General features: G+C 38.0%; 1 protein-coding gene across 3 annotated transcripts in view; it reads right to left on the reverse strand.

Moving 5' to 3' along the window:
* Positions 1-24,820, reverse strand: part of NFATC3 (nuclear factor of activated T cells 3) — a 127,607-nt gene that overhangs the window by 40,728 nt on the left and 62,059 nt on the right. For 2 of the 3 annotated variants that reach the window (XM_068529247.1, XM_068529248.1), the window contains exons 4-6: positions 13,124-13,323; positions 6,621-6,793; positions 2,567-2,707 (exon numbers count right to left, since the gene is read on the reverse strand). In XM_068529247.1, coding sequence (XP_068385348.1) covers positions 2,567-2,707; positions 6,621-6,793; positions 13,124-13,323 — 514 coding nt within the window. The remainder of the gene's footprint in view (positions 1-2,566; positions 2,708-6,620; positions 6,794-13,123; positions 13,324-24,820) is intronic. The other variant, XM_068529249.1, reaches the window with a different exon arrangement.

Genomic DNA, 24,820 nt, shown 5'->3' on the forward strand with positions numbered 1-24,820 from the left:
TTTGTATATTTGTTTTATATTTATTGTATATTTGTTTTATATCCTGCAACTTAACTGAATTTATTAGTCTTAACAGTTTTTTTGATAGAGCTTTATGGCTTCCTATATATAATACCACATCATCTGCAAATAGTGACAGTTTTACTTCTTCCTTTCCAATTGGAATACCTTTTATTTCTTTTTCTTGCCTAACTTTTCTGGCTAGAACTTCCTATACTATGTTGAATAAAAGTGGCAAGAGTGGGCATCCTTGTCTTCCTGATCTTAAGAGGAAAAGCTTTCAGCTTTTCACCATTAAGATATTAGCTATGGGCTGGTCACATATGGCCTCTATTATGTTAAGGTACATTCCTTCTACACCCTCTTTGTTGACAGTTTTTTTAAGTTTTTTTTTTTTTAAATAAATTTATTTATTTATTTATTTTTGGCTGTGTTGGGTCTTCGTTGCTGCACGTGGGCTTTCTCTAGTTGAGGCGAGCAAGGGCTACTCTTCGTTGCGGTGCACAGGCTTCTCACTGTGGTGGCTTCTCTCGTTGCGGAGCATGGGCTCTAGATGCGTGGGCTTCAGTAGTTGCAGCATGCAGGCTTAGTTGCTCCGTGGCATGTGGGATCTTCCCGGACCAGGGATTGAACCCGTTTCCCCTGCATTGGCAGGCAGATTCTCAACCACTGCGCCACCAAGGAAACCCAACAGTTTTTTAATCATAAATGGATGCTGAATTTTGTCAAATGCTTTTTTTAATCACGATAATGTGGTGTATAACGTTGACTGATTTGTGAATGTTAAACCATCCGTCTATCTCCGGAATAAATCCCACTTGATAATGGTATATGATCCTGTTAAAGTACTGTTGAATTTGGTTTGCTAATATTTTGTTGAAGATTTTTGCATCTATGTTCATCAGGGATATTGGCCTGTAATGGTTTTGATATCAAGGTAATGCTGGCCTCAAAAAATGAGTTTGGATAGTTCCCTCCTCTCCTGTTTTTTTGGAAAAATTTAGAAGGCTTGGTATTAGTTCTTCTTTGAATGTTTGGTAGAATTCATCAGTGAAGCTGTCTGATCCTGGACTTTTGTTTGTTGGGAGGTTTTGATTACTGATTCAATCGCTCTACTAGTATTTGGTCTGCTCAGATATTCTATTTCATCATGATTCAGTCTTTGGTAGGTTGTATATTTTTAGGAATTTATCCATTTTTTTCTAGGCTGTCCAATTTTTTGGCATATGATTGTTCACAGTGGTCTCTTATGACCCTTTGTATTTCTGTGGTATCAGCTGTAATATTTCCTCTTTCATTTCTGATTTTACATGAGTCCTCTCTTTTTTTTCTTGGTGAGTCTAGCTAAAAGTTTGTCAACTTTGTTTCTCTTTTCAAAGTACCAGCTCCTAGTTTCACTTATATTTTCTATTGTCTTTTTAATCTCTATTTCACTTACTTCTGCTGTAATTTTTGTTATTTCCTTCCTTCTACTAACTTTGGGCTTCATTTGTACTTTTTCTAGTTCCTTGAGGTGTAAAGTTAGGTTGTTTGAGATTTTTCTTGTTTTTATTTTTTTAATTAATTTTAATAAGTTAAAAAATATATTTATTTATTTGGCTGCGCCAGGTCTTAGTTGCAGCACATGGGATCTCTGTTGCAGTGTGCCTCAACGTGGGATCTTCAGTTGAGGCATGCAGGATCTTTTAGTTGTGGCATGTGGGATCCAGTTCCCTGACCAGGGATCGAACCTGGGCCCCCTGTGTTGGGAGTGTGGAGTCTTAACCACTGGACCACCAGGTAAGCCCCTAGCAAAATGTTTTTAAGGGTCATCCATGTTGTAGCATTAATCAGTACTTTATTCTTTTTTATGGCTAATTAATATCCCATTGTATGAATATATCACATTTTGATTATCCATTTATCAGTTGATAAGTATTTGAGTTGTTTACATTTTTTGGCTATTATGATTAATGCTGCTAAAAGCATTTGTGTCCAAATTTCTGTGTGACTTCTATTTTCAATTCTCTTGAAGAAATATTGGGGGATTCTTTTACTTTTGAGACATCCTTAATGAGAACTTAATATTCACATGAAAATTTAATAAATGTTTGGTTTACAGTAAAATCTGTGTAAATGATGCCTATAGCTTTAAGAAAACTATTCTGTGATTAATGTCAGTGAAACATCTGAATAATTCACTTTAACCTTTTGCCCCTTAGTCTGAGGTCAATCAACTCAAATCTTATTTATCTATCTATCCATTTATTTATTTATTGAAGTATAGTTGATTTACAATGTTATGTTAGTTTCTGGTGTACAGCAAAGTGATTCAGTTGTGTGTGTGTATATATATATATATATTTATTTATTCTTTTTTGGATTCTTTTCCATTATAGTTTATTACAAGATACTGAATATAGTTCCCTGTGCTCTACATTAGGACCTTGTTGTTTATATAGTATATATAGTAGCTTGTATCTGCTTATCCCAAACTCCTAATTTATCCCTCCCCCCCTCCTATCCCGTTTGGTAACCATAAGTTTGTTTTCTATGTCTGAGTCAACTCAGATCTTATATTATTTACCTTGTCCTTTTTCAAGAAAGATGATTTTGGATTCTGGAAGAAAATTAGATCCAGTAACAATCATTTCATGACCTCCATTTACAGAACAACTGTTGATACTGTACTTCTCAATATGAGGAAGTTCTTGAGCAGACCGCTGGGCTGTTTTTTTGTTTTTTTAAGAGTTGAGAAGAAACAAAATATTAGTTTACACTCTTTCATATGTAAATGACAAAGTCTAGCTATAAAAGAAGCAACTCTGGGTTTTTAAAATGCAAGGCAATGGTAACAATATCCACTAAAATAGCTATGCTATTTAGAAAACAAAATAGATTTATTAGAGTCATGTGATTTTAAATAATTTTCTTAGACTACAACTATAGAGAAACTAATAAAGAGAAATTAATTAATGCCTACAACTTATATTGACTCCAACACATTCACCTCATCCACTTTTCTCTTTTTAGCTTGTCTTTAATACATTTCTTCCCCACAACTTGTCTGTTAAAATTGATAAATTTAATATAATTACAAAAAGCAAATTAAATCCAAAGATGCATAATTATATTGCATACAATTAAAAGAAGACAAGTTTCTAAAGGACAAACACCAAGTAGCCCTTTCATCACGAAAATAACTAGATCATCAGTGAGGCATCAGGATTACATTTTGGACATCTTCTAAATAACTGAAGTATACATGAAGTACACATTTCAATACAGAATTTTTAAAAATGAACATAAATATTTCTTAGTGCACTATACTCTTCCTTCCCAGGGTATGTGAACATAATTTTCCTTAAAGCCTACAAGTCATTACATAAACTATTAACTTTTCCTTGTTGCCGCCTTTTTCTAATATCTACTGATTTCAAGTTGCTGTATTTTCTGGAGATCCTACTTCTGGCTTTTCTTTCCTTTTTAAAAAATGCTTGAGTTTCAAGCTAGACATTATACTTCTTTTGACTGTTTAGGTTCTCTAAGGGTTTATTCCTGCCAAATGCCTCAATAACTAGGTTTCTCTCTGGATTAAAACAAACAAAAAGGGTGGATTATACTTTCTTCTTCACATTTTGGAAACAGGTCTACTTTTAGTCCTACTACTTGGGTGGAAAATTGGTGGCTTTGAGGGTCAGCTGTGTTTTGTTTGGCCAGAACAACATTTTAAAGAAATTTAAACAACTTGACTGCCTTTATGAAGCATGCAGTCCCAGTTCACTATGTCTCTTCCAACTATTTAGTTTTTTGAAGATTTATTTATTTTATTTACTTTTAGCTGTGTTGGGTCTTAGTTGTGGCATGCAGGATCTTTCGTTGCCGTGTGCGGGCTTCTCTCTAGTTGTGGTGTGTGGGTTTTCTCTTCTCTAGTTGTGGCGTGTGGGCTCCAGGGTGCGTGGGCTCTGTAGTTTGTGGCACGCGGGCTCTAGTTGAGGTGTGCAGGCTCAGTAGTTGTGTCACGCGGGTTTAGTTGCCCCGCGGCATGTGGAATCTTAGTTCCCTGACCAGGGATTGAACCCCCGTCCCCTGCATTGCAAGGAGGATTCTTTACCACTGGACCACCAGGGAATTCCCTCTCTTCCAACTATTTAATACTAAGACACAAAAGGTATATGAATTAGGATCCCAGCCCCATTCAAAGAGAATGTTTCATAGAGGATGGGTCTGGGATTTAGGATGAACTACAACTTAGAAAGTACCAAGCACAAATCTAGATCTCAGAAAACACTTATGTCCTTACTTATGTTCTAAATGGCTCACAAAGAAGGGGCGTAAAAACAAGCACTGACTAGCCTAGGGAGTAAGACTAATTCAAGTTTTAGATATTTATAGTGGAAACTAGCTATCACAAGTACATTCAAAGTAACAGCAAAAATGTGTTCACCAAGTGGCACAGCCATAATAAAATATTATGCATGTGCTAAAATCATTTTTGAAGAATATTTAACTATATGAGAAAACGCCCACTATAAGTGAAACTACCAAATATTGTGTGTGCGTGCACATGCGCGCACACATGTAGACCAAAAAAAAAAAGGAAAAAAATCCAAAAAAAGGTTAATAGTGACTAGCTCAGAGAAGTGATATTACAAAAAAGATTTTTTTTTTTTTTACAAAAAAGATTTTAATGCTACTCTTTGTACCATTTTGCATTTTCCATACTCTCAACAGTAATCACAGAATAATTTAATAAACTAAAAGAGAAAACAGAATAATTTTAGAGTAAATTCATCTCAAAAACTCAAACTACTCTATGAACTTAAATTATTTAAATTATGTTGCTAAAAATTAGAGAAATATATGCTTAAATGGGCATTTGTCTGGCAGGGTAACAAAGATTGTGGCAATGATAGCTGTTTCTAAGAAAGGGAACTAGCTGACTTGAAAATTTACTTTTCACTCTATACTCTTTTACTCTTTTTGAATTTTGTACCATGTACCTGTATTATCTATTTAAAATTAATACAAAAATTACTTCTACAGTGATTCTATTACCATGGATTTGCTCAGTGATTCCCACAGTTGACTGGAAAATGATAAAGTATTACCCCAGTGAACAGCAAAAGGAGGCATAGAAAAGTAATACAGTAGGTATGATCCCAAATTAAGAATGCATGTGGTTAATAGAAATAAAATGATATAACATAATCAAAAGAGTACTAAGAAAACCTGTGTTCTAGCCACAGCTCTGTCACACCAACAAGCAAATAACCTGGGAGGAGCACTTGAGATACTTGTGCCTCAGTTTCCTCCTACACAAAATTAAGACATGGAATTAGAACACTTCTAAGTCTGTGTCCTAAAAATCTAAATTGCAATCTCAATATTTCAGTCCTATCAGCTAACCTGCCAGAGGTCCACAGTTCTCAAGGGCTTGAGTAGATATCAGGTTCTAGGCCTTTTCTCATTTCTTGGCTCTGAAAAACCAGGGAAAAAGCATTCACTTTCTCAGCCTGGTGTTGTACATAAATTTTTGGTAAAAAAAACAAAAACCAAAATCCTGTAAGTCCCTATTCAGCTGAAGTGTCAGCTTGCAGAGACAGGCATCTTCCGACATTTTAATGAAACAAAGATGACCAAGTATCAATGACACTTAATGTCAGAATCATAGCTTCATAATTTGGTCCTCAGGTGTCATCAAGCCCACCTTCCTCATTTACAAGTAAGAAAACTATGGTCAAGAGAATGTCTATAGCCACACAGGCTACCTAGGGTCAAATTATAATGAGAAGCCATTTTCTAACTGCAAGATCAGTACTCCTCTACCTAAACATGTAGCTTATTTCCATATAAGAAAATCACACCAGCTATCCAGACCCTGGGCTTCAGTTTACTTTTTTTTTAAATTTATTTATTTATTTTCATTTTTGGCTGTGTTGTATCTTTGTTGCTGCATGCAGGCTTTCTCTAGTTGCGGCGAGCAGGGGCTACTCTTGGTTGCAGTGCACGGGCTTCTCACTGCGGTGGCTTCTCTTGTTGAGGAGCACGGGCTCTAGATGTGCGGCTTCAGTAGTTGTGGTGCACGGGCTTAGTTGCTCTGCGGCATGTGGGATCTTCCCGGACCAGGGCTCGAACCTGTGTCCCTTGCATTGGCAGGCGGATTCTTAACCACTGCGCCACCAGGGAAGCCCTCAGCTTACTTTTTTTTTTGGAAACATTTTTTTTTAATATTTATTTTATTTATTATCATTTAGTTTTGGCTGCGTTGGGTCTTTGTTGCTGCGAGCAGGCCTTCTCTAGTTGTGGCGAGCGGGGGCTACTCTTCGTTGGGGTGCGCAGGCTTCTCATTGCGGTGACTTCTCGTTGCGGAGCACAGGCTCTAGGTGCACGGGCTCAGTAGCTGTGGCTCGCGGGCTCTAGAGTGCAGGCTCAGTAGTAGTGGCACGCGGGCTTAGTTGCTCCACAGCATGTGGGACCAGGGCTCGAACCCGTGTCCCCTGCATTGGCAGGCGGATTCTTAACCACTGTGCCACCCGGGAAGCCCCCTCAGTTTACTTTTGATCCAAACATTACATTATAAACAAAACAGAAAATAACCTATTATAAACAAAATTTTAAAATATCACAGGCTCACTTACAGCATTCAACAGGTATAGAAGCTGTCTGCAGAGAAAGGACTTTTCCATTGGGCTGTGGGATGTGTACACGAAACACAAGTCGTACTCTAGTATTCTTTCTGCCAATATCAGTTTCTCCTTTTCGAAGTTCTATATCTGAATTGCGGAGTTTCAAAATACCTGCACAGTCAATACTAGGAAAAAAAATATACAAATTTTATTTGCTTACTAGAAATTAGTGGTTCTAAACAACTCAGCGAAACAGTTATTGTTAATTTGCCAGGAAGAACTATCACTATCTAAAATCAGGTCAAAAAAGAAAGATATGATTGCTATTTTCTGCTATTTAAATTTGAGGATTAAAAATGTTTTTGTACGACAAAAGTGTAATACTAAGTGTGGCATATTGTCTGTAAAGAGGGCTGACAATAATTCCTCCCATTCCTGTATTCACATGTCACTTCTCCAATTAAGAGGTAGAGTAACTATGTCCCCTCTCCTTGAGAGTGAGCCTTATGACTTGCCTTGACAAACAGAATGTGGCCAAGTGATGCTGTGTAAGTTACAAGCCTAGCACTTAAGAAGCTCCGTAACTTCCACTTTTGTTCTCTTGGAGCCCTGAGCCACCATGAAAATGTCCAACTAGCATGCTGGAGAGAAAAGCCCATATAATCCTCTACTTGAGCTACCCCAGCTGAGCTCCCAGCCGAATTCAGGGGCATGAGTGATCACAGCCAACACCACATGAGTGGATCAGCTGAGTCCAACCAACCAAAATAATCATGAAAAACAATAAAGAGTTACTACTTTTAAGCCACTAAATTTGGGGGGCAGTTTGCGTTACAGAACTAGATGAGTGAAATATAAAGTAAAAGACTCTAATTCTATAAATATAACTAGGCCAGAAAAGATTAACTTACAGGACTACAAATAAGTCATTAATAACATATTTTAACTTTTGTATGATACATTTATTAATAAAAACAATCTATCAGGCTTTCATTTCTTCCTTTCTTTTTTTTTGGGGGGGGGGGCACACTTCGAGGCTTGCAGGATCTTAGTTCCCCGACCAGGGATTGGACCTGCGTCCTCCGCAGTGAAAGCGCAGAGTCCTAACCACTGGAACACCAGGGAATTCCCAGGCTTACATTTCTAAGAAATGCACATATAAGATTAAAGTTTTGGCTTTTAAGGTCTAAAATTTCATTATCTTCAAAATTTATTACTAAGTATAGCTGCTTAACACACAATCATGATAGGAAACACCAGTACCTATAACATATCTTTGTTATTCACATATTAGAAGAATAAAGCAAGAGGTAACTAACAATCAAACATTCTAGTTAAAGTTTACTCTCTCTTATGGCATTCCTTATTATCCATCCTCTTACTTTATCCACCAACTCTAATGCTCTAATGTTCCAACTCTAATGCTCACTGCCCAGAGGCTAGAGAAGTAACTTTGAAGGATAATATATGTTACAAAGCTAGGTTATCAAGATAAGAACCAGTAAAGCTCAAGGAAGAATCTGAAAAATATACATATTTTCATCTTAGGAAAGACAAAGGAAAAGAAATTTCTAAAAAAGTAAATATTTTTGGAAATAAACATTTTTCATTTATGGATAACAAATTATATTTAACTAGTATTGAAAAACTGTACTTTAGCTCAAAGCAGTATTGATCAAATTGTATCAAAGTAGTGATTATTCATGTTAATATGCCAACATGAGTATTTAGTGGGAAATACCAAAGATTATCCATGCTACTGAGTTTTTTTGTTTGTTTTTTTGGCTGCGTCTGCATGTGGGATCTTCATCGTGGCGTGAAGGATCTTTAGTTGCGGCCTGCGGGATCTTTAGTTGCAGCATGCGGGATCTTTAGTTGCGGCACGTGGGATCTAGTTCCCTAACCAGGGATTGAACCCAGGCCCCCTGCGTTGGAAGCACAGAGTCTTAACCACTGGATCACCAGGGAAGTCCCCATTTTACTGAGTTTTGTTTTTTTTAATACATTTATTTATTTTATGTTTGGCTGCTTTGGGTCTTTGCTGCTGCACGCAGGCTTTCTCTAGCTGTGGTAAGCTGGGGCTACTTTGTTGCGGTACACGGGCTTCTCATTGCGGTGGCTTCTCTTGTTGCGGAGCACGGGCTCTAGGCACGTGGGCTTCAGTAGTTGTGCCATGCGGGCTGAGTAGTTGTGGCTCGTGGCCTCTAGAGCACAGGCTCAGTGGTAGTGGCACACGGGCTTAGCTGCTCCACAGCATGTGGGATCTTCCTGGATCAGGGATCGAACATGTGTCCCGTACATAGCAGGCGGATTCTTAACCACTGTGCCACCAGAGAAGTCTGCATTTTACTGAGTTTTAAGGGAAGGTATTTTAGCAGAGAGTTAAGTTTCTAGCAGAAGATTTGGAATAAGAGTATCAGAAATGACAATCTTAAAACTCTGGCTAAGAAATGCAAAAAAAAAACCGAAAAGAAAAGCTACCAAACCACCAATAAAACTACATTTATAGGAATGAAAATAACTATTAAATTCTGTTTAAAACACAATTATATTTTAGATCAGAGTGCAACACTGCCACATCCATATTCATCGAGTTTTAAAAACAGGGAGGAGTTATAAGTACAGTAAGGCAATGCACTAGCATGCTATATTTAAAGCATCTTGTAGAGTGTCTCTATGGTTTATGGGTTGGTATACTGGTCTTAAATAAAGGGTCTTACACATCCAAGATAGATTAGGTTTGAAATGACCAAGCCTGTGTGATAGTAGGCAAAACAAGGGGACTATCTACCAATCTTTCCCCACCTTAAACAACAGAGCCTTTTTCTTTTTTTTTGGCCATGCCACGCGGCATGCAGGATCCTAGTTCCCCGACCGGGGATCGAACCCGTGCCCCTTGCAGTGGAAGCGTGGAGTCATACACTTCTAGCATGAACCACCAGGGAAGTCCCCACTAGAGCCTTTTAATACATACCTACAACTCACTTGTGCATAAATTATTTTGAACAACAGTCTTATCATTCGCAATTTTTTAATCTACCACTACCTGAAACTATATTACATTCAGTCACTGCAGTTTATCCTAGTAATTAGTTCCTGGATAAAACAGGCTCATTCAGCATTAGCTGCCCTGTTATCTAAGGTACTTAGAAAAGGTGTCTTAGATTTGGGTAACTTCCTAGTTGCTCCTTACTCAACCCTTTCTTGGACACACACAATGTTGTTGTCACAAACCTTGGTTCCTGTAGAATTCCTGTTCCCCAATCTAACAGTTCAGAGTGGACAGATAGCCAGAGAAGCTTCAGGTGTGTGTATGGCAGAGCAGGGTGGGGTAAGGGGGCTAAGCTGCTTGCTACTAGTAATAATGGTATTTCTACAGCTTTGTTCTTTCTGGTCTGATCCAGGCAGGCAGTATATGCCAGCTCTGGTTGGAGAAGGGAACATGAATCTTGACTACCACCTCTGTTCCATGTGAAAAGGAGGAGGAAGGTACATTCAGATCCTACTGCTCTGATTTGTTCACGCTATTCTGTAGGTAAGGCTTTCCCAAGTTCTTGAGAGAATGTCTTAGAAACTCATGTACTCTGTTTTCTTTAATTTATTGATTTATACATTATTTTTAAAAAGGATATGAGGCATTTTATAACATAAATACAAATAAGGTCAAGAAGAAAGAAACAGAAAATATTTTTGAATAGAAGAAACAGAAGATAAATATATCCCAAATCTAGGGTTATACGAATTACTATAATTACTATAATTGAGCTTGATCATGAACTTTTGGGAAGCTGAGGCAAAAAGTAAAGATGATAGGGACTTCCCTCGTGGTCCAGTGGCTAAGACTCCACACTCCCAATGCAGGGGGCCCAGGTTTGATCCCTGGTCAGGGAACTAGATCCCACATGCCACAACCAAGAGTCCCACTGCCTCAACGAAGAGTTTGCATGCCGCACATACCACAATGAAGATCCCGCGTGCCACAACTAAGACCCTGCTCAGCCAAATAAATAAATAAATATTTTTTTAAAAAAATAAAGATGATAAAGCTTTTGTAGGTCTCTCCTTGTCTGGTAAAGCAAAATCTACCATGTCATCAAATACCAACTTTTTTCCTTTAACCTGAAAAGACTGTGTGTGTGTGTGTGTGTGTGTGTGTGTGTGTGTAATAATGACCAACTTAAGAGATAAAATCTTTTTAACAGTCCATTAAGTTATAAGCTTCTGGTGATTTCTATTTAACTTGATTCAAGTCTACTGCTTGAACTATCCAGAGGAATCAATGGAAACATGGTCTGCAAACTGTCACCTAAGAATCAATTTTATGAGTTCTTAGAAAAAGATAGTTCAAAGTTGAGTTTCAAATTCCCCTCTGCAGCTGAATAATAGTATATTCATATTGCTTTTGACGCTAGATGAAAAAGTAAGATCCTAGGGAATTCCCTGGTGGTCCAATGGTTAGGACTCTGTGCTTTCACTGCCAAGGGCCCAGGTTTGATCCCTGGTTGGGGAACTAAGATCCCATAAGCCACATGGCGCGGCCAAAAAAAAAAAAAAAAAAAGTAAGATCCTAGAGTAAAAGAGAGGAAGCCTTCTTGCATCCTCATTTAGAGGCTGGCTACCTCACCTTATCTGAAGATTGGTCAAATAGGATGCCTGGAGTCAATGTTTTTCTTTCTTTCTTTTTTTTTTATAAATGAGGAAACTTTTTTTTTTTTTAAGGAGGAAGGCGGGCTTATTTATTTATTTTATTTATGGCTGTGTTGGGTCTTCGTTTCTCTGCGAGGGCTTTCTCTAGTTGTGGCAAGCGGGGGGCCACTCTTCATCACGGTGCGCGGGCCTCTCACTATCGTGGCCTCTCTTGTTGCGGAGCACAGGCTCCAGACGCGCAGGCTCAGTAGTTGTGGCTCACGGGCCTAGTTGCTCCGCGGCATGTGGGATCTTCCCAGACCAGGGCTCGAACCCGTGTCCTCTGCATTGGCAGGCAGATTCTCAACCACTGCGCCACCAGGGAAGCCCCTCTTTTTTTTTTTTCAATGTTTTTCTTAAGTGTTTTGCTCAAGTACCTGAATAAAGGATTGGCTAAGAATCCAAAGTTCTTTTTTTAATTATTACAGAACACAGAAATTTAAGAGTAGAGATTATCAGCTAGCTGTCTACCTCTGCCATGAAAAAACTCTATCGTAGCCCGTGTAATGACTTAGTGGAGTTGAGTTCTCGAGTACTGTTCCTTTGAACAAAGCAGGCAAAGATAAGGTTTTATTTAAATCAATATTAACTTGTCTTTTCTGGTGATAAGTAGATAAGAGGCAATTCTTATTTTATAATAGTACAATTATGTCACAAGTTACTATGTCCTCAGGGGTATATTCAGTTTACCTAAAAAGTCATTTAAATATAAACTTAAAAGAGAAGAACTCGAGACTGAAATCTGATTTTAATAGGACTATTCTTGCAATAACCTGGGACAGATATCATTGCCATCTTAAGAAAGACCTATATTATAGTTTGAACCAATTTCTCTAACAAACCTCACTGTAAGTTTCACATACCTAGTTGTGGCAGAATAATAGTTGCCTACTAAATATTCTCTTTTTCTGTTTTTCTTAGTAACAGACCCCCATCTTGTTAGCAGTGGCAATGCACTCAGGTAAAAAAAACATACCCAGGTCTTCCTTATATACAAGGATGATCAATGAGATGTAGTAAAGGTGTTGGATAAGTTTCTGGGAAAAGCTCTTGAAAGAGGCCTGACTCAGATGGAAGTTCTCTCTTACCCTTCCTCTTACCCGTTCTTCCTATTCCTTCCAGGATTACAGTTATGATGGCTAGAGCTCCAGTAGCTATTGTGGATCATGAGGCAATCTTGAGGATGGAAACCACATGCTAATAATAGCAGAGAAGAATAAACAGAAGGAGCTTGGGGCCCCAATGACTTATGGAACCACTGTGCTAGCCCTAAGATGCCTATGTGTATATTTCTTTCATGGAATGAAAAATTAAACCTCTAGCTGTTTAAGCCACTGCATTTCAGGTTTCTGTTACAGGTACTATATATATTCCTAACTAATCCACCTGAACAAAACTCTACTGCATTCTCATTCAGAAGTTGGCCACCTCATTTTATTTGGAAATGGGTGAAATGGGACACCTGGAAGTAGAGTTGAAGTTTTCCTCAAGGAAACTTAACAATCATAATTTTACTGCAATTGTTTACTTACTGTCTACCCTATTATAGACTGTGAGCTACTTGAAAAAAAGTCCATATACTTTTGTCTCTATCACCTAGTATGATGCTTGGCTGGTACTACATGGTCATAAACTTTTGCTGAATTGAATTTTCTTTATGGAAATGTGGTACCAACCTTATCAAATATACTATAATTATTTACATAATGTTATTCAGTTAATTTAGGTCAATGACTTATTTTTGTACTATAAAAATAAATATACTTTTCTTCTGAAAGTTATTTTAGGAAAAGAAAGAACAGTCCCTTTTGGGATATGTTTCAAGATACCTGACTGACATATTGTTTTCAGGAAGAAGTGGAATTTCCAGAACCTTTGTGCTGGCAATTATTATCTCTTGGCTTGCAGTAGCAACTGTCTTCCCAGTGATCCGATGCACCTGGTAAAATGCATGAGGCCGTAAATATCGATCATCTGCTGTTCCAATAAACATCTGTAGATTTATCGGCTTTTCACTATAGCCCAGGAGCTAATTTGGAAGAGCAAACACAGAAAAATACAATTCATTATCCATGCATTTTACAATAAGCTTACAACAGTAAGTCTATTATATTTGTATCATATACTATTGATACATAAAATGTTATTTCAAAAAAGATAATAATAAAAACAAGTAATAAGTGAACAGCCCTCTAAATTGCAGAAATATTTTAAGAGTTATAAAATGCTGCAATATATTACAAAGGGATGAGGGAGTTTTTTTGGATTAAAATCTAGATCAACCTAAATTTTGAAAAGCCTTGGTGGAGTGCTGTGGAGAATACAAAAGAAATGTTGATTCTGTGCTCCAGGCAACATTAACCATCCAGACCAGACCTAAAGATCAGGGTATGTGGGAAGGTCCCCTAACAGGCTGTTAAAATCAGAGACACTTTTAGTAGAAAGGATCTGAAAAATCCTATTCCATGTTTCCAAGTTAAAATTTCAACTGACTTAACAAGCTAGGCTACTTGACTTTCTTTGGTACCCTTCACTACTGCTGAGGTTAAGATGGCTACACAGGATTAATAAGGGTGATGACCAGGAGGTGCTGGAGGTAAAAACAGCGACCACAAGAAAGGAGGCAGTTAAAAGAAACAGAGCCTAAAGCACTTAGGGAGACTCCTATGTCCAGTCTGATGGCTGAGTAGCACCCATTGGACTCACGTTGAAAGGATGGAGAGAACACCAAAGTAAGCAGATACTGGAAACAAACTGACACATGTAAGAAGAGAATAACAAAAGGTGTGTTTCCTGTTTTTAAGGCTTTTAACCTGAGGGAAAGCCACAGTCCATGCCTTACAGTGTGACTAAAACTACCAAAGAAATCTACAGTCTGAAGGGCTTGAAGAACCAAGGACAGACAGAGTCTGTCACAACCTCTGGAAAGAAAGAGGCAAATCCCAGAAAAGAGACAGCCAGACAGGAGGAACTCCAGATTTTATATATATATAGACTCTGCCCAATCCTTTGGCTGACCTGTAAACCATTCAAGAACAGGATAGATCCAAGCAGCCTAAGGCTAAAATAACTGAAATGAGATTATGAGCTACCACCAACCACAGGGAGACAGGTTTTACAGGTTGACTCCAACCAAGTTAAGTGCCTGCTTAAACAAAAAAATTCAACATTCTTTGGGAGTACATATGGGTGTGCATTTATATTTGTTTTGATGCTGAGTTGTACAAGTTCTTTATATATTCTGAATATTAATCCCTTGCAATTATGTGATTTGCAAATATTATCTCCCATTCTGCAGGCTGTCTTTTCACTTTCTTGGTTGCGTCCTTTGATGCACAAAAGTTTTTAAATTTTGATGGAGTCTAATTTATTTTGTTTCTTTTGTTGCCTGTTCTTTAGGTGTCATACTTAAGAAACCATTACCAAATCCAATGTTGAGAAGATTCTCCTCATGTTTTCTTCTAAGAATTTTATAGTTTTAGGTCTTTGATCCATTTTTAGTTAATTTTTGTATATAATGTAAGGTAAGGATCCAACTACATTATTTTGCATGGGGATATCTAATTTTCCCAACACCATTTGTTGAAAAGACTGTCATTTCTCCTACTGAATGGTTTTGGAACCCTATCAAAAATGAATTGACCATATATGTTAGGGCTTATTTCTGGGCTTTCTATTCTATTTCATTGGTCTGTCTTTATGCCAGTATCATACTGTTTAAAATACTGTAGCTTTGTAGTATGTTACAAGTCAGGGAAAGGGAGTCCTCCAACTTTACTCTTCTTTTTCAGGATTGTTTCAGCTATTTGAGGCCCCTTGCAATTCCATATGAATTTTTTAAAAAATAAATTTATTTATTTATTTATTTATGGCTGTGTTGGGTCTTCGTTGCTGTGTGCGGGCTTTCTCTAGTTGCGGTGAGCGGCGGCTACCCTTTGTTGCTATGAGCAGGCTTCTCATTGCAGTGGCTTCTCTTGTTGCAGAGCATGGGCTCTAGGCGTGCAGGCTTCAGTAGTTGTGGCACGCAGGCTCAGTAGTTGTGGCGCATGGGATTAGTTGCTCTACAGCATGTGGGATCTTCCTGGACCAGGGCTCAAACCCTGCTCCCTGCATTGGTAGTCAGATTCTTAACCACTGTGCCACCAGGGAAGTCCCCATGATGAATCTGAGGATATGCTTTTCCATTTTGCAAAAAGGGTTGTTGGAATTTGGGTAAGTATTGCATTAAATTTGTGGATTGCTTCGGGCAGTACTGATATCTTAACAACAATGTTAATTAAGTCTCCTCTCCATGAACACAGAATGTCTATTTATTTTTGTTTCATGTATATTTGGATTTTATTTTCACTTTATATATTTCCATTTATTTTTATTTCTTTCAGCAATATTTTACAGTTTTCAGCATACAAGTCCTTATACTTCCTTGGTTAAATGAATTCCTAAGTATTTAATACTTTTAGATGCTATTGTAAATGAAAACTGTTTTCTTAATGTCCTCTTAGGGTTGTTGATCAGTGATTCACAGAAACACAACCGGTAAGTATGTGTTGATCTCCTACCCTGAAACTTCGTAAACTCATTTATTAGCTCTAGCAGCTTTCTTGGGGATTATTTGGGATTTTTAAAGTATGTGAGCATGTCATCTGTTAATAGAGATAACTTTACCTCTTCCTTTCCATTTTGGATGTCTTTTATTTCTTTTTATTGCCTAACAGCTCTGGCTAGAACTTCCAGCACAAATGTTGAATAGCAGTGGCAAAAGCAAGAATCCTTGTCTTGCTCCTGATCTTAGGGGAAAAGCTTTCAGTCTTTTACCATTAAGTATGATGTTATTAGCTGTGGGCTTTTCATAAATGACCTTAATCATGTTAAGGACTTTCCCCCTTTTCTTAGTTTGCTGTTTTTTTTTTTTAAAATGATACGCTGATAAATTTTGTCAAATGCCTTTTCTGTGTCAATTGAGATGATCATGTGGTTTTTATGCCTTCATTCTATTAGTATGGCATATTACAACAACTGATTTTCATATGTTGAATCATCTGCATTTCTGAGGTAAATTCCACTTGGTCATCCTGTATAATCCTTTTAATGTGCTGTTGGATTTGGTTTGCTAGTTTCATGTTGAGGATTTTTGTGCTTATATTCTTTTTTTTTTTTAATTTTTTTTAAAAAATTTTATTTATTTATTTTTGGCTCTGTTGGGTCTTCGTTTCTGTGCGAGGGCTTTCTCCAGTTGCGGCGAGCGGGGCCACTCTTCATCGCAGTGCGCGGGCCTCTCACTGTCGCGGCCTCTCTTGTTGCGGAGCACAGGCTCCAGACGCGCAGGCTCAGTAGGTGTGGCTCACGGGCCTAGTTGCTCCGCGGCATGTGGGATCTTCCCAGACCAGGGCTCGAACCCATGTCTCCTGCATTGGCAGGCAGATTCTCAACCACTGCGCCACCAGGGAAGCCCTGTGCTTATATTCTTTACGGATATTAGTCTGTAGTTTTCTCTTCTTGTATCTTTGTCCTTATCATTATCCTTTTGATTAAAAAAATTTTTTTCATCTCTTCACATATTTAGCCTACCTTTTCTACTAGATAATTTAGCATTTTCATCATTGTTATGTTAAAGTCTCTTTCTGATAACTCCAACCCAGACACAGAGTTAGATTTAGGTCATCTCTGGGCTAGCTTCTATTGATTGTTTTCTCTTAGCTGTGGTTCACACTTTCTTGTGTGTGTATGTATAGTTTAACATATACTAGACATTTTGTATAAAAGAACTCTAGGAACTGAAGTAGCAAGTATTTACTTTCAGAAAGAGAGATGCTATTTTTTTTTTTTTTTTTTGGTCAGGCCACAGTTCTTAAGCTGTATCGGCTTTACTGCAGTTTTAGTCAGATTCCTCTGCTTTGAGATGGTGGCTTACGTGCACTTGGTAGAGATCTTACAAATCTCAGAGAGATCTCGCTCAGCAATCCCCACTCCTACTTTTGGCCCCAAATGCCTCTGGGAGGAAGATTTGCTCTATGGTTGTTTTATTCCACTGAACCAGCAAGGGTGCAATAACATAGACTGCCTAAAGTCAATTTTTTGGTAAGCACAGCGGAGTGCCCAGCTCTTCAAGACAGTAGTGGTGGAGTTTCTGATGCCCAGTCCTAAGCACTGTCCCTACAAGTTGGGGTTGTGAGTCACAGTGTCAGTGATGTTTTCACTAGAGCAAAACTGGCTAGGGTGGCTGCACACTGTTCTAGGCCACATAGCTTCCAAACCTGAGATTTTATGAGCTACCTAATAACCTTAAAAGAAATTCTCTTCTGTTTCTGCACTACGGTTTTGTAAAGTATCCTGACACATGATAGCAAATACAGAGTGCCTAGTTCAGTGTCTGGCATGTACCTAACAAATGTTAGCTATTAGTGTGCATCCAGATTTGAAGTATGGAATCTAGTCAGAGTTTCAAATATGTAGAAAGAGTTTTGTTTGATTATGTTGTCCTTCAGGTGACTGCTTTACTCCCTCCTGCTTGCCCATCCCTGGCTTTACGGTGGAGTTTGTAACCAAGCAACATCATAATTTATTGATTATCCTCCTCTACCCAGGAAAGGACATGAAGTCTTTTGCCTATTATCAGATAAAATAATTTACCCAGCATGATTTTCAGCCCTGTGCCTTTATAGAGAAGCAAATAACGCCTGGACCATTGCAATAGCCTTATAACTGTTCTCCCTGTTCTTACTCTTGCTCCCTGATAGCCTATTCTCTGTCCAGGAGTCAGAACAAACTTGTAACATTAACCAGATAACTTTACACCCCTGCTCAGAACTCTCTAATGGCTTCCTTCCATACTCAGAACTAAATTCAAATGCCCTATGATGATTTACAAGTCCTGTGTGATCTGGGCCCTGGATAACTTGTTGCCTTACCTTCTCCTACTCTCTCCCTTCCACAGTCTGCTCTGGCCATCTTGGCCTTATTGCATGAACCACTCAAGCTCATTCCTAACCTCAGGACCTTCACACTTAATATTTTGTCCCTCTGGAATATTCTTCCTGCTGATCTTCATATTACCTTACTCCTTCAGCTCTACACTCAAAGGTCAACGTCTCAGAGAAAACCACCCTATCTAAAACATCACATTTCTATCCCTTTATCCTGTTTTATTATTTTTCATAGTATTTATCACTATCAAAAGTATTTTAGGGACTTCCCTGGTGGCACAGTGGTTAAGAATCTGCCTGCCAATGCAGGGGACACGGGTTTGAGCCCTGGTCCAGGAAGATCCCACATGCCGCAGAGCAACTAAGCCCGTGCGCCACAACTACTGAGCCTGCGTTCTAGAGCCCGTGATCCACAACTACTGAGCCTGCGTGCCACAACTACTGAAGCCTGCATGCCTGGAGCCTGTGCTCCACAACAAGAGAAGCCACCGCAATGAGAAGCCCGCGCACTGCAACGAACGGTAGGCCCCCGCTCTCCACAACTAGAGAAAGCCTGTGGGCAGCAGCGAAGACCCAATGCAGCCAAAAATAAATAAATAAACTAATTAATTAATTTTAAAAAAGTATTTTATACATTTGTTTATATCTGTTTTCCTTTTTACCACATAAGTTCCCAAAAGGCAGAAACTTTGTCTTGTTCACCACTCCACCCCTTCCTCTTTTTATTGAGGATCCATTATGGAAATATCTGTATCAAATGTCACTGCTTCAGCCAGTATTATATAGGTGACACTAAAAAAAAGAACAAAGTGGCATGTATTAAATTTTAAGGAATTAGTGAAGACCTTAAAAGGCAGAAATTTATTAATAATAATAATATAGGATAGGGGCTTCCCTGGTGGTGCAGTGGTTAAGAGTCTGCCTGCCAGTGCAGGGGACACAGGTTCGAGCCCTGGTCTGGGAAGATCCCACATGCCGCAGAGCAACTAAGCCCGTGAGCCACAACTACTGAGCCTGTGCGTCTGGAGCGTGTGCTCCGCAACGGGAGAGGCCGCGACAGTGAGAGGCCCGCGCACCGCGATGAAGAGTGGCCCCTGCTCGCCACAGCTGGAGAAAGCCCTCCCACAGAAACGAAGACCTAACACAGCCAAAAATAAATAAATTTATTAAAAAAATAATAATAATATAGGATATAGGGAAGCACATGATAAAAAGCAATTAAGGCTCTGTGAAGCAGAGAAAAGACGAAATCATGGAAACCAGCTAAGAGGCTGAAGCACTAAAATCATGTGTACTGAAAATTTAAACAAGGGTAGAAGTGAGAACATAAATAGAAAATAGAAATGAAGGACGATTAATGCAATAAGTCTTTCTTATGAGATCCTAAAGAGATTTTTTGTAACTGGCTACGAATAGAATAATAAAGAGAAGGGAACAAAGAAATTCGAAGTTCTGAGCTTCAGTACCCAAGAGAATGATGGTATCACTAGCAAATAAAGAAATGAAGAAGTCACTGATTTAGAACATGTTTGGAGGAAGATAAGGTAATGTTTTCAATGTTAGTCATGTGGTATTCAAGGTAACAGTGAGACATCTAGATGGAAATGTGAGGCCATATAATACATACATTCTTTTAGCCCAGCCATAGCGTTATTGCACAATAACAAAATAGAGTCTACTGTGCTTTAAAAGGATGACTGAAATCCTCTTTCCGTTTCTTGTTTTGACATGATGAGTAGAATGATGACATCATGATGACATGATGAGTATGCACTGTAAAAGTTTCAGTACTCATAGCACTTTAAACACTACTGAGTTTTAACTGCATCACTGTGATTTGTAGCTCCCTGAGCAGCAGCGTAAAATGATGAGAGTGCCAGTATACTCTCTATCTTAACTACTCTGCCATTGTTGCCCCAAAACAGGCTCAGTCAATTTATAAGTGAATGAGTATGGCAACATGATGAGTGAGGTGCATATAGGTACTTAATGGAAAGGGGCCAGAAATTCAAACTCCTATCAATGCACGAGATAATCATTGTTCTTCAAAGAGAGGAACTAGCCTACGTTGCACAGAACTTCAGAATGTCCCATCATATATATTCGTGTATACAGAAACGTTTACGAACTTGGAACCCAACTCCTTAGTATATGTAAATACCACCCAAATCGCAGTTTTAACACATATGAATTTTTCATGAATGCAACTGCCATGTCAACTGAGGTAAACTTTATTTATTTATTTATTTTGGCTGCGCTGCGCGGCATGTGGAATCTTAGCTCCCCGACCAGGGATTGAACCCGTACCTCCTGCATTGGAAGCACAGAGTCTTAACCACTGGACCACCAGGGAATTCCCGAGGTAAACTTTAGCAAAAGTTGTTCATTTCAGAAAATCATGTCATTGCTAGTAATGCCACTCACTTGTGGAATTTAGGTTGCTGATCAACACACTTGCCTATGTGCAAGTGTGATGTAGTGATGCTGTAGGTACAAGTATCTAATTATTTCATTGTTTTCTCTATAGTCATTACCAAGCCTTTTCATTTTGAAACATAACTTTTTGTTATAATTTGTTTATAACCGTTTTCTAAATTTATTTCCTCTTAATAATAAAAGCATTATATTGGTATTTCTAAAATTATATGTGTAGGCTGATTATATTGTCCTTGAATTTCCATTTCAGGTAAATAAAGTATTATAAAATATTTGTTTAAAATTTTAAGAGTGGGGTTGGATCTGATAGGGTTGAGAACCACTAGCCTTAGAAGATTTGCAAGTCAGGAGGCACACTGGTATTTTATCTTGGACCAGTTTGCCTAAAAGCAAATCCTCCAGTCTCCTGTCTAGGGAACATAAACCTACTGCAAGCATTTTGGGAGTTAAGAGGAGTCAAAGCTCTCCCTATTCAGTACACAGACTTTCATTATGCCTCCCCTTTCATCCCTACCCCATTTTCTGTACAGATCCTCAAGCCCTGCCTTCAGTTATTCTAGAACCTAGAACTTCTATTTCACTCCCTCTAGACAATAAATCTCCAGAATTCTCCCAAGGTAAGCCAGTGGTTATCACTTCGTTATACCACATAAGGGAGAAAAATCTGGGAAGTTTAACTGCTTTTTTTGTAGACCTTCAACAATATTTCTGTTTTCGGCCTCACCTCACATCCCACTTTCAGAGACACCAGTGCCTCAACCCCCTGAGCCTTTCCAAGGTTCTTTAGTGTAAAATGATTTGTGCTTCTTAATTACTGGTTCTTTCTCTCCAACCAACAAGCTTAAGTTGTAACTGTTTAATGTCTAATGAAGGTAAACACATGTGTTTAATCTAGTATATTTAACTGGAAATTGCAGTTTTCTGTAAATATTTAAATATTTGTGTATTTAAGAAATCTATCAATATTTCAGTTGTGATTTCTTTTTACATATTTTGGTATAAACAAGTTAATAAATGTTAAAGCTTGAATTGAATGGAAAATATTCCATAAAAAATAAAATGCCAACATGATTACAATAAAAAAAAAATAAATAAAGCCTAAATAAATCAATAACTAAAGAAGAAATAGTAACAGTGTGGGCGTATGTATGCATATGCACACAAATATGGTTCAGTCACTTTTCCCTTTTGGTTTGTATGGAGGCAGATGTGGTAAGTGATAATGTAGAATGAGAGTCATCCAAATTTGGACACAGAGGTGAAAAAGTAAAGGTAGAGAGTGGTGATATACTTTAACTAAATTAGTTTATGTAATTCTAAAACTCCTGTGGAGTACATGCCATTTTTTCCAGTTTATAGATGAAGAATCTTAAGCAAAGAAAGATTAAGGAACTACTCCAAACTCATGGCTAATCATCCTTTCTGCTATACTTATTGTTGCTCTTTCATGTTTAATCCTACATTGAACAAATTATTCTATGGAACCAACTGTTCTTGCAGTGGAGGAAGAAGCACCAACAACTTTACCACTTGCCTCAAAGTACTGTGAAGGGGACAGTGTCATTCTTGTTATCTCCAGAGCCTAGTATAGTACCTATCACGTTATGGGCATTTAATCATTGCTGAATGAATGAATTTTGGAATGGAAGAGTACAATTTGGTGGAACAAAATAACACGAGGTTAGTCAACACAATTATTTAAATAAGAATTATAACCACTAAAGTAGCTGTTTAAAATGAAGTAGTAAAATCTAAAATAGAAAACACAAACTAAAAATTTTATTGCTATCTATTAAGTTACCCAAATATCACGTAACATACCAGTAAGTACTATATTCCAAAGTATCCCAGTCATATTAGATGACTCATATTAATACCAGCTTGGCAGAGACATAAGCCACCTGTCCTTTATACTTTGATAGTAAAATGAGCCAGTGATGGGGGAAGGTAATCAGGCATATAAGATTTCAAAGGGAATATATTTCATAACACATATTTCAGCCAACATCTGCTCCAAGCATATATACTACAGCATAAGAAAAATAGGGCTTCTCCTTTGCAACTCAAGGACTTTAAAAGAACATCAAATAAATTAATTAGACTATCATTCCATCCCATCCCATTTGCTGCCAATGTTATAGGCAACAAATTATTGCTACTGTTAACACTATTCTCTAAAATCTTTCATCTAATATCAGGATACTTCTCTTCAGGTCACCTTCTGCTCTGTAGAAGAAACTAAGCTAAGTTGTTTGTTATGTTTCTGTACGTTTCCATAGCAAAGGTCTGTGCTGCTTAATTTAACTAAAGCTGGAGGGTTAAAGCCTGAAGGTATAGGACAGACTAAAGCAGCTTCAATAAGAGGAGTTCTATTATCAGTTCTGCTACATTACTTGGAGGGAACAGATCTGAATATATTAGAAACATGACAACACAATGTAGAGGTAATAAAAATACAAAATTAAATTTCCATAATATAAATTGCTTCAAACTGAAAATGTACATATAACAACATCATACAAAAAATCATCACCTGGAAATGAATCTTGGCATATGATGAAATACAAAGTCTAGTTATGGAAAAAAATACTACAATCTCCATTTTAAATTTCAGTAACTTTTGGGATAAGACTCGAAATATTTATTCCTTCATAAAATTTACCACTGTATAATAAAGTATGTGTGTAATTTTATGCAATTTTATCCCATATGTAGATTCAAGTAACCACCGTTAACAGTCATGATCCAGAACTCTTCCATTACCACAAAGGAACTCTCTTGTGCTACCCGTTTACGTTCACAGTCTTCAACCAGTTCCTGTTCCCTGGCAACCGCTAATCTAGTGTCATCTCTGTAGCTCTGCCATTTTGAGAATGTTATATATATAAATGGAATCACAGTATGTAACCATTTGAGACTGCCTTTTTTTCCACTCAGCATAGTTCCATGGAGAACCTTCCAACTTGTGTGTATCAACAGTTTGTTCCTTTTTATTGCTGAACGGTAGCTAGTGCATTGTATGGATATACCAGTTTGTTTAACTCTTCTTCCGTTTGGCTTGTTTCTAATTTTTGACTATGAAAAATGACACCACTATGAACCTTACAGGTTATCGTGTGAACAAGTTTTTATTTTTCTGTGATAAATGCCAAATGTGATTCCTGGGTCATGTGGTAAATGCAAGTTTAGTTTTTTAAGAACCTGACAAACTATCTTGCGGAGTGGTTGTACCATTTTACATTCCTAACAGCAGTTTCGGTGGGATAAAGTTTCTTGGCATCCTTGCCAGCATTTAGTATTATCACTATTTTTTTATTTAACTGTTCTATAAGGCATATAGTGATATCTCATTGTGGTTTTAATTTGCATTTTTCTAATGGCTAATAATGTGGAAAATCTTTTCACATGCTTATTTGCCATCTTATCTCCTCCTTGGCAAAATGTCTGTTCATGTCTTGTGCCCATTTCTAACTGAATTGCTTTTTTACTGTTGAGTTTTCAAAGTTCTTTACATATTCTAGATACAAGATCTTTGTCAGATATGCGGTTTGCAAATGTTTTCTCCCTGTCTATAGCCTGTCTTTGCCATCCTTTTTTTTTTTTTTTTTTTTGCCATGCTGTGCAGCACGTGGAATCTTAGTTCCTCGACCAGGGATTGAATCAGTACCCCCTGCATTGGGAGTGCAGAGTCCCAACCACTGGCCCACCAGGGAAGTCCTCCATCCTCTTAATAGGATCTTTCACAGAGCTAAAGTTTTTAATTTTGATGAAGTCCAATTTATCAATTTTTTCTTCTAGTATCATGCTTTTGGTATCATGTCCGAGAACTTTTCTCATAGCTTGAGGTCCTGAAGATTTTCTCCTGTGCTTTCTTCTAAAAGTTTTATGGTTTTACAATTCACACTTAATTTCACAATCCATTTTGAATTAATTTTTGTATAAGATGTGAGGTTTAGGTTAAAGCGGTTTTATTTGCTTAAAGATGTCCAACTGCTACAGCACCATTCGTTAAAAAGACAATGTAGGGCTTCCCTGGTGGCGCAGTGGTTGAGAATCTGCCTGCCAATGCAGGGGACACGGGTTCGAGCCCTGGTCTGGGAAGATCCCACATGCCGCGGAGCGGCTGGGCCCGTGAGCCACAATTACTGAGCCTGCGCGTCTGCAGCC

The sequence above is a fragment of the Eschrichtius robustus genome, chromosome 19 (genome assembly GCF_028021215.1).
Source record: "Eschrichtius robustus isolate mEscRob2 chromosome 19, mEscRob2.pri, whole genome shotgun sequence".
NCBI lineage: Eukaryota > Metazoa > Chordata > Mammalia > Artiodactyla > Eschrichtiidae > Eschrichtius > Eschrichtius robustus.